Source organism: Procambarus clarkii, chromosome 65, assembly GCF_040958095.1.
Source record: "Procambarus clarkii isolate CNS0578487 chromosome 65, FALCON_Pclarkii_2.0, whole genome shotgun sequence".
Classification (NCBI taxonomy): domain Eukaryota; kingdom Metazoa; phylum Arthropoda; class Malacostraca; order Decapoda; family Cambaridae; genus Procambarus; species Procambarus clarkii.
This window is the reverse complement of record NC_091214.1, coordinates 10,097,684-10,108,364: the sequence shown is the minus strand read 5'-3', so window position 1 is coordinate 10,108,364 and position 10,681 is coordinate 10,097,684. Positions and strand designations below refer to the sequence as shown.

The 10,681-nt window shown below is 45.7% G+C and overlaps 1 protein-coding gene across 1 annotated transcript in view; it reads right to left on the bottom strand.

Annotated features, from left to right (window-relative positions):
• Positions 1 to 2,051: 2,051 nt before the first annotated feature.
• Positions 2,052 to 10,681, bottom strand: part of LOC123751047 (C-type lectin lectoxin-Enh4-like) — a 35,024-nt gene continuing 26,394 nt past the window's right edge. Inside the window, exon 3 of the mRNA XM_069309425.1 lies at positions 2,052 to 2,384. Within this exon, the coding sequence (XP_069165526.1) occupies positions 2,152 to 2,384 (233 nt within the window). The 3' untranslated portion in view covers positions 2,052 to 2,151. The remainder of the gene's footprint in view (positions 2,385 to 10,681) is intronic.

Below are 10,681 nucleotides of genomic sequence, written 5' to 3'. Positions count from 1 at the left end.
TTGCTGTGTTGTATAAACAAGTTAACCAATAGAAAATGCAACTTGTAGTGGAATTTCCGTCTATAGAAAATGGGATATCATTACCACATACTATTATAAATTCACCACCTATTATGGTGGGAATTATTCTTAAATACATTAGTCTGTGGACTTTGCTATCATAAAAACATCTCATATAAATTAACTTAATTATCAGAATTAAAACAGAGTAAATGTGACCCTTCTATCACTTACTGTCATCTAGACAATGTAGGCCAGTAGCGTCAGTGAGGAGGGAGTGGTCAGCCATTGTTATTGTACTTAGACCACAGAGGCTCACGGGAGCAAATACGGCTCCTGTTAATTTTACTTGGACGAAGTGTTATGGATACCAAAGGTGTACCATCATCAACACGCTGTCAACAAATACAAGTTAAGTGTTCTGCCGAAACCCATTTATCTATCATTTATGGCCATTAACGTCATTATATAGGGGCGAGCCGGTTAGAATACGAACTGCCTCTTAATGAAAGGTAATTAAGCCTAGGTCTTTACGGTTCAATGTACAGTGTTTTCTCTGATATAGCTGTCATATATTAGGATTCTGGCTTTATAGCTAGCGCCCTTTTGACAGGTCAAGATGAGGAAGCATGCTTTGTGTACCAGTTACTGGGTGATGGAAGCTACCTCAAAGAGGATAATTCGGTGTCTACATCCTAGTTATACCTGGTGGACTAAGGCCTGCTTTACAATAAGATAAGGAACCTCTTCAATGTACACTATATGTATTTTAATACTGTAGTTTGATTGGCTGCATATATATAAATTCAATATAAACCCCCCCTAATGTGTAGAGGATCGATTTGTGAGATTATTGCAGAAATACAGTCCACTTAACATCATACAAATTGCTATCGAAGTATACAAATTAACGTAAATATAAATTCTATATAAATTCATATAAATTAAATAAATATAAATCTCACAGGTAGGTTCCCACAAGTGTAACACTCGCGGCCAGTGTAACACTCGCAGCCAGTGTAACCCTCGCGACCAGTGTAACACTCGAGGCCAGTGTAACACTCGCGGCCAGTATAACACTCGCGGCCAGTGTAACACTCGCGACCAGTGTAACACTCGCGGCCAGTGTAACACTCGCGGCCAGTGCAAGACTTAAATATAGTCGAAGACCTCAGGAGAACAGCATTCAGGAACCTGTGTAAGGAATCATTCAGAATATTGTACACCACATATGTAAGACCAATCCTGGAGTATGCAGCCCCAGCATGGAGCCCGTACCTTGTTAAGCACAAGACGAAGCTGGAAAAAATTCAGAGGTATGCTACTAGACTAGTCCCGGAGCTAAGAGGCATGAGTTACGAGAAAAGGCTGCGAGAGATGCACCCTTACGACACTGGAAGACAGAAGAGTAAGGGGAGACATGATCAGTACCTACAAAATCCTCAGGGGTATTGACAAGGTTGATAAGGATAAACTATTCAACACTGGTGGTACGCGAACAAGGGGACACAGGTGTAAACTGAGTACCCAAATGAGCCACAGGGACGTTAGAAAGAACTTTTTCAGTGTCAGAGTAGTTAACAGGTGGAATGCATTGGGCAGTGATGTGGGTGAGGCTGACTCCATACACAGTTTTAAATGTAGATATGATAGAGCCCATGCAGTAGGCTCAGGAATCTGTACACCAGTTGATTGACAGTTGAGAGGCGGGACCAAAGAGCCAAAACTCAACCCCCGCAAGCACAATTAGGTGAGCAATTAGGTGAGTACTTAAATATAGTGTAAGGCTGAGAGTTAGTGTAAGACTTAGCGATAGTGTAAGACTCAGATTGTGTAAAACTCAGATTGTGTAAAACTCAGAGATAGTGTATGACTCAGAAGTAGTGTAAGACTTTCAGGTAGAGCAAACCTCTAAGATAATGCTTAGTTCAAATCTATTAAGACTCACCCCCTAATTCGTGTTATAACAAGCTCTTAACTCTATAACTACCTCATAATTTGTGATGGAATGAAACTTAATAATGTTACCTTCAGGATAATTAACTAAAAAGATTTTGCAAATGCCTTTTATTTAAACTACGTGGAAACATTAAAATAAAACAAGATTAAACAAGCCACTTATTCCTTTCATAGAGAGACGCCTCAACAACCTCAATTGGCAGGGTGATACTGACAAAGAAATCGGGAGAAAACCGAGCAGGAGTGATCATTGAGCATCGGGTCGAAATGCGACCGAAAATGTCCGCAGTATTCGTCTCCATCGAGGTTGTTTGGTTCACCAGGATACCAGTCTGCGGCGTCGACTGTGCGACCATCCAACCACTTCCACGTGCCATTTCTTCCATTGTCCTTGAAGCCCACGAACACATAAAGATGAATGTCTCCTGTGATAAGAATACAATGGAACAGTTATAATAATATTGTATTAACTAGATTTGTACACGCATTCTCACTCAGTGCAGTTTTAGCACTCACACACACAGTGCAGAATGAAAATTACAGCTGCATAATTGAATGCAAGGAAAAGAAAACAATTATGTGCAATTGCATTCATAGCAATTACAATCAGAACAATTGCATTCAGTGCAATTACAATCGGAACAATTGCATTCAGAGCAATTACATTCGGAACAATTGAATTAAGAACAATTACAATCGGAAGAGTTGCAATCAGAGAAAAACACCGTAATCATTGTCTTTAAAAAAATATTTTACAAAAATAAATATAACTATGGTAACATTTAAATACGTGCTGTGTAATGCAACTTAAAACAAGAATCATATGCAAAGTGTTGAGTTACCTAGACTTGGCATTTTTTAAAGAAGCAAGGGGTTGACTGCCTTTTTTAATGGTGTTGTGCCAAGTATACAAGGAAAAGCCTCTAACATAGTATAGAAATGATTCAGAAGAGTATGTTGATCAAAGAACTAGATAGAACATAGCTCACATGGACTTGATAGAACGTTCCCAGAGCTACTGAAGGAATGTACTGACTAGTTCACTAATACAGTAAAGACAGGGAATGGTGTTATCATATATTGTAAGGAGGCGAGAGAGAAAGAAAAAAAGACGAGATGCAAGAAAATGTATATTTTAACCATATGATAATTGACAGTTTTAACTCAAACGAGAGTGAGATGGGCAGACTGCATAATCTGCATAATCTTGTACAGTTAGATAGTATTTGTCACCGTGCCACACATGACTTCCACTCCAACTGCAAGAGTCTTGTGTGTGCCTGGAAATAGCGAACGTTGCGTGTTAGGTATTGTGCGAGTCACTGAAGCTGTCATGGACCATCCGTGTAATGATGAAGGAGAGGATTTACCCTAATGTTTGCTACTGACATATATATATATATATATATATATATATATATTGTGACGATAATCTCTTTCAAGAGAGATTGAGCCTGCTCTTCCCTATATCATTCACGTCATTCTACAAGTACAAGATACTATATTGAAGATACGTCCACCAGTATCGCCAAACGTTTTGCCCAGGAAGCAAAGCGTACCTTGCACCACCCGACGTGCCGGCTCCGCCCGTCATCAACGAGCAAACTACCCATTCTCCGCCTGCCTGCTCCTGATTGGCTGGTGTATCGCCGACCACACCTGCACCTGCACTCACGCCCACTACCTGAGTCGACGTCTGGGCCAGCTCACGCCGTACTCCTCAGAATATCTCTGTGCCCTTAGAAGTTGACATCTCTCTCTGGTAGACTAAGCCCTGGCTGTCGTGTACTAAGGGAGGTGCCAGCTTTAGCCAGTATTCTCAGCACCTGATTAATATTATTATTGTCTTGCACTTCATTTTATTTTAGAGTAAATTTCACATTCATTAATTATTCATGTCGTTTTGTTTGTTGACGTGTTTTGAATTTTATGTAAGCCAATGGATTGTCTTTGTTCATATCTTGTTTTCTAAAGTAATTAAAATTTCATTGTTTATATTTTGTGTTTTGTGTGTCTTCCCATTACCTTACCACAGACAAACAGGCAAGCAGTCTCTTTTTTTTCTGTAAATGTGACAAGGCATTGCCACCTGCCATTGGAGGACTGCCGAACATCAACACTCCAACACTTTACCGTCACAATATATATATATATATATATATATATATATATATATATATATATATATATATATATATATATATATATATATATATATATATATATAATATATAATATATTATATTATATTATATTATATTATATTATATTATATTATATTATATTAGTATATTTTGATAGCAGTCTTTCTTGTAAACATATGTTGTTAAATATGACCGAAAAAGTAATATTAATAATTGTAACACGAATTTTCTCAATATTTCTTATGTTTCTTTTTACTGTCGATGGTAATTCAAAAATCAATTCTCCAAAATTCATTTTTATTTCTAGTCTGACACGACGCTTGAACGCGTTTCGTAATAACTTATTACATTTTCAAAAACTTTAGTTTACACACAACTGTAACCTGAAAACACTAAACAGAGTTTTAATTATGCTAACACTTAAACAGCTTGTCTTATATACTCGCACCCCCCTCCCCATTCAGCTCGTTGATGCCGTGAGGTGGGCTTAGTGGGCGGCTACTGGAGTGATGCTCCGTGGGACAGTCCTCTGTCCTTTTGTATCCTTGTGCTCCTGCTTCTGTCCTTTCTAATTGTGCTGAACAACTTTTCCTTTTCCTTATGTTTCGTTTTTCTCCCCCCTCTTCTCCTATCTGCTTGTCATTTCCTGCCGACCTTTTGCTTGTTTTGGTTATTCCTTTGGACAACTACTATTTTGACGCCCGGGTGCTTGAGGAGGCATACTCTTGCACATGTAGAACTGTAGTACCCAACGTCGAGAGCGAGGGGAACCATTTATTGTCAATCCTCCTTTCGTCACTGAACCCGATCTCGACGGACTGACAGTTTTACGGTGGCGTTTGTGGGGCGTATACTCACGACGCACCCTTAGGAGGCCCCGGCATGATCGGCGATAGTCCTGCCTCTAATTGTGGCTCCGTGGTGGGTGTGGGGGCACATTTGTGAATGAATGTTTCTTTTTCGTACCCATGTTGCATTCTGTTCCTCCTTTACCTTCTCAGGCTTGTGGGTGGGCGACCAAACCCGAGTTGGTCCGTGTTGGAAGACCGGGCTCTGTGGCCTCCGCTGCATTGGGGCCCGACCTTGTTCCTCCTTTGGCCTCTCTGACTACTCCCCTCGGCTTCCCTCCCTCTTCTGTGGTTGGGTCGAGCCCCAAGCCCCCAGTGGTGACTACATCGTCCCCTGGCACGGCTCAATCTCTAGTTGTGACTACTGCGCCTTTTAACCCCTGTCTCTCTGAGGGTTCTCAACGCCGTCCTCGACACGGCCGCACTCGCTCGATTCCTTCCCGTTCTGATGCCTATCAAGCGCTGTTTGGTCCCGCTTCATGCGCCAAATAATTTGATCTCCTCCCTCTTGACTTTGCGCCTCCTGACGATTTCTCCCTGCATCGACATCTTGTGGATTCCGTGGATGCTTCTGTTACCTTCAACCCCACTCGTCTCGGTACACGTGTCGTTGCTGCTCCTCAGGATGCAGCTTCCTGCTTGGCTGCCTTATCCTGCCTTGGTGAGACCCAGTTCGGGTCTCAAAGAACGCTTGGTTGAATGCCAGTGTTGGCACTATTCTCCTCCCGCCCCATGTTGCGACCGGTGTTCGGAATCTGCAGGACTGCCACGATGATATTCGGCATATCCTCGATGCCCAAGGCCATTCTGTCCTCCAGGTAGACACGTTTACTCATCCCCCTCGTGATTGTCGCCGTCAACCCCTTCGGGTTGTGAAGATTACCTTTGATGGTCGGACCCTTCCACCCTCTGTCATTCTTGCTGGTGCCAGGTGCTCTGTCCAGGCGTACAGTCCTTCTCCTAGGCTCTGTAACAAGTGCTGAAGGTTTGGACATGGTGGCCTCCGCTGCTCTGGGACTGTCTCTCTCTGTCCTTTGTGTGGGGGCGAAGGTCACTTTAAGTTGGAGTGTACTTCTTCCCAGGCTCACTGCCTCAACTGCGGTGAGACCCATCCTACCTTCTCCCGTGTGTGTAGCCATTACAAGGTTGAGGCAGCCGTCCTCAACTTGAAGCACCGGGGGCGTTTATCTTTTCCTGAGGCGAGGCGCCAGGTTCGCCGGCTCCCGCCTTATGCTAATGTCTCTTATGCTCGCGTGTTGAGCTCATCCTCTCCTCGTCCTTCCCACCTTCCTCACACTCTCAACTGTTTCCGGGCCTTGCACCCTGATACGCCCACTGCTCCCTCCTCGGTTCCTTTGAGTTATGTCCCAAAGGGTCCCCTCTCCTGCTCCTCTGTATGGGGTTCCTCTTCTTTCTGCCCCGGTCTGTCATGTCTCCTGTGGCTTCTTCCTCGTCTCCCTCTGATCCTCCTTCCCATCCTTCTCCTCCGTCTATTGGCTCTCCCCGCTGCCTGTCAGTACGGGCTGATGTCCATCGCTCTCCCAACGGCCGTCGTGTGTGCTCTCGTTCAGCTTCTCTTGAGACGCTGGAATCCATTGCCCAGTACGAAGTTCCTGGGACACCTGTCTAAGTCAGAAGCGTAAGTCTGGCTCCTCTCCTTTCAACTCCCCAGCGGGTAAGAAGGCTTCACTTTCTTCCTCGGACCCTACTTCTGACACTCTCGCTCCTTCCCTTCCCAATTCGGTGATTGTGCGCCCTGTTTCTGCTATGGAGGTTTCTTTGGCCCCTGCTTCCCTCTCAGTTGCTGCCCTTGCTGAGGTGCGCTCCCCTCTTTCTACTCCCCCTCTTCCTGCTACTGTCCTTGACTGCTCCTCTCGGTTGTCTCCTCTTCCTCCTCCGGACCCCGCCCGTCTACCTCTGGTCTGTTCTCCCGCTTGCTTCCCTCCGTCTATGCTCAGTTTACCCATGCCCCCTTACCCTGACTTTGCTGACCCTGATTCCGACTCTGATCTTCTTTAACGTACTATGTTGCTCTTTTGCCTTTGTTTCTTCCTTGTTCTCTGTTGTTGTCCTTTCTCTTCTCGTCGATGTCTATTCTTTAATGGAACGTTCGAGGTTATTACCCCAATTTTCTTGAACTCCATCTTCTGATTTCGCGGTTTTCACCTCTTTGTGTCTGTCTCCAGAAGCCGATGCTTGGTGCTCGTCCTGGTCGCTTTCATGGCTGTTCCTTTCTTTCCCCCTCCCCAGCAACAGCTGGGGCTCCTAATTCTTGTGCTCTGATGTTCCCATTGTCCCCTTACTTTTTCCTTCACGTCTCCATTGTTCTGCTTCTCGTATCTTTGTGGAGAAATGGTACACAGTTTGTTCCATTAGTCTTCCCCCGAGTGTCCCGCTTTCTCTTCCTGATCTGAAACATCTACTGGACACCTTGTCGGAGCCTGTGCTCCTGCTAGGTGATTTCAATTGTCGTCATTCCCTTTGGGGTGATGTTTTGACGAACACCCGAGGTCGCCTTCTTGAGCCGCTTATCCTCTCTTCTTCCCTGTCTGTTCTGAATTCTGGTGAGCCTACTCCTTTGGACTCTCAGACTCGCACCCTTTCCTGTCTTGATCTTTCTCTTTCCTCGTCTTCTCTTTACTTAGATTTCACGTGGCAGGTTCTTGATGACCTCCATGGCAGTGACCATTTCCCCATCCTTGTTACCTTTTTCTCTTTTCACCCTCCCCTCTCCTTCCCTAGGTGGCAGTTTGCTAAAGTGGACTGGAACCTATTTACCCTCAGTGCTGCTTTCTCTGACCTCTCCCGTCTGCCTCTCCTTCGCTCTCTTCTCCTTTTTCATGACACTGTCTTCGACGCTGCCCTCCACTCTATTCCTTGCTCTTCCTCTCAGGGTCTGTGGAAGTGCGTTCCCTGGTGGAATGCAGACTGTGCTCGGGCTGTCCGCTGTAAGCGTGCAGCCTGGAAGAGACACCGCCATCGACAGACGACCGATTCTTTTCTTTTCTTTCAGAAGGCGAGTGCGGTGGCCCGTAGGGCCATCTGTACGGCTAAACGTGAATGTTGGGCATCTTATGTCTCCCCCGTTATGTCCGAAACTCCTCTGCCACTGATATGGAAGTATATCCGCAAGATAGAGGGTAAATTCGTTCCCGATGTTTCACCGGTCCTTCACCTCCATGGTACACATGTGGCGGACCCGTTGCAGGTCGCTACCGAACTGGGTTCCCACTTTTCTTCTGTTAGCTCTGGTCTTCATCTTCCCCAATCTTTCCTTCTTCGTAAACCTGTTCTTTAATCTCGTGCTTTCGATTCTGCACTCGTCTTCGACTTCCCTATAACGATCCCTTCTCACTCTCTGAACTACGTTCTGCCTTGGCCCTCTGAGGTTCTACAGCGGCGGGCTCCGATGGCATTCATTCTGAGATGCTTCGTCATCTCCCTCCATGCACGTCTCAGTATTTACTGAGTCTGTATAATCGGATCTGGGAGTCGTCTTCAGTCCCTGAGGACTGGCTCGATGCCATTGTTTTCCCTGTTTGCAAACCGGGGTCTCTGGGAACATCTCCTAAGGACTTTCATCCTATTGCTCTCACAAGTTGTATCTGTAAACTCTTTGAACGTATGGTTAACGTTCGTCTGATGTGGTTCCTCGAACATCATCACCTCCTCACCCCTTCTCAATTTGGTTTCCGCAAGTGCCGCAGCACGACAGATGTCCTGGTGAACTTGGAGGTCTATATTCGTACTGCTTTTGCTGCGAAGACCTCCATTGTTGCTGTCGTTTTTGACCTGGAAAAGGCTTACGAAACCACTTGGCGATATCATATTCTATCCCAGCTTCATTCTTTTGGCCTTCTTGGTCATCTCCCTCTTTTTCTGCAGCTTCCTCTCTCGTCGTTCCTTTCGGGTGAGGCTTGGTACAGCTCTCTCTGCCTCTTTTCAGCAATACAAAGGTGTGCCCCAGGGTGCCCCAGGGTAGTGTTCTGAGCACTACTCTCTTTCTGGTTGCCCTCAATGGTCGTCTTACCCCTCTTCCGTCAGGCGTCTTTTCCGCTCTCTATGTCGATGATCTTACCCTCTGCTGTCAGGGTGATGATTCGCTTCTCCTTCAACACCGGCTTCAACTTGCGATTGATGCCATGTCGTCTTGGGCCACTGATCATGGCTTCAAGTTCTCTACTACTAAGACTTGTACCATGACTTTTACGCGGAAACGGGTCGTTCTTCGTCCCTCTTTGTCACTTTATGGTCATCCCCTTGAGTACAAAGATTCCGCGAAGCTTTTGGGGTTATTCTTTGACAGTCGTTTGTCTTGGTCTCCCCATATCTCTTACCTCCGTGTTGAGTGCTCTAAGGCCCTTGCCCTCCTTCGGGTATTGTCCCATACTTCTTGGGGAGCGGATAGGCGCACTCTCCTTGCTTTACATTCCTCTCTCGTTCTGTCTAAGTTCGATTATGGTTGGCCTGCTTACTCGTCTGCTTCTCCTTCTAGTCTTCGCCATCTTGATGCTTTGCACCATTCTGGGTTGCGCCTCAGTTCTGGTGCCTTTCGTTCGACTCCCGTCCTCAGCTTGTATGTTGACACTGGCTTCCTGTCTCTCCAGGATCGCTACTGTCTTTGCTATCTTGCGCGGTCCTTGCAACATCCTTCCACTTGCCTCTGTCGGGCTTTAACTTTTTACCCCTCCTGCCGTTCCTGTTCGTCTTCACCACCTCCCTCTCTCTGTCCGGTTTTCTTGCTTACAGGATTCTCTTTCCATTCGTATTTCTAATATTTTTCCTCGTGTTGTTCCTTCTTTGCCCCCATGGAGAGTCCCCCTTCCGCTGTTTTGTACATCCTTGACCCGCATCACTAAAGCTTTTACCCCGCCTACATTTCTAAAACGCCTTTTCCTTGAGCACTTTTCTTCTCACTCCCACTCCGTTTCCGGCTTCACTGATGGGTCTAAGTCTGCGGACGGTGTTGGCTACTTTGTTGTTTTTCCTGGTCACACTTATATGTGTCGCTTACCTCCGGAGACTAGCATATTCACGGCGGAGCTTTATGCTATTCTCTATGCTCTTCGTCTCCTGCTCTCTCGTTGTCAATCTTCCTTTGTAGTTGTTGTTGACTCTCGTAGTGCCCTCATGGCTTTCGGGTCCTTTAATCTGGATCATCCAGTGGTTGTCGAGATCCAGCATTGGCTGTTTATTATTCACAGTAAATTTAAGTCGGTTGAGTTTTGTTGGGTTCCCAGCCATATTGGTGTCTCTTTAAATGAGCGTGAGGACACAGCCGCCAGGAAAGCTGTCTGCTCTTGTCCCATCTCTCGAAAGGTATTCCTTATTCCGACTTTTACCCAGTTATCCATTCCTCCATCCTTACCCATTGGCAAGCTTGTTGGTCGTCTGTTACTGGTAACAAACTACGCTCTCTTAAAGGTTGTGTGTGTCCTCGTGGCCGTCCTCCAGCCACCGTAACCGGCGATGGGAAACGGCTCTGGCGAGGTTGCGTATTGGCCATACTCACTTAACTCATGGTCACTTGAAGGAGCGCCGCAATGCTCCTTATTGTCCTAATTGCATTGTCCCTCTTATGGTCGTGCATATCCTTGTTGAATGTGACTTCTGACTTCTGGGACGAGCGTGTGTCTTGTTTTCCGACTGTCCCCCGCCGTCGCTTGTCCCTCGATAGTATTCTTGGTGTTTCGGATACTTTTGATATCATTCGCCTTATGCTTTTCTGTT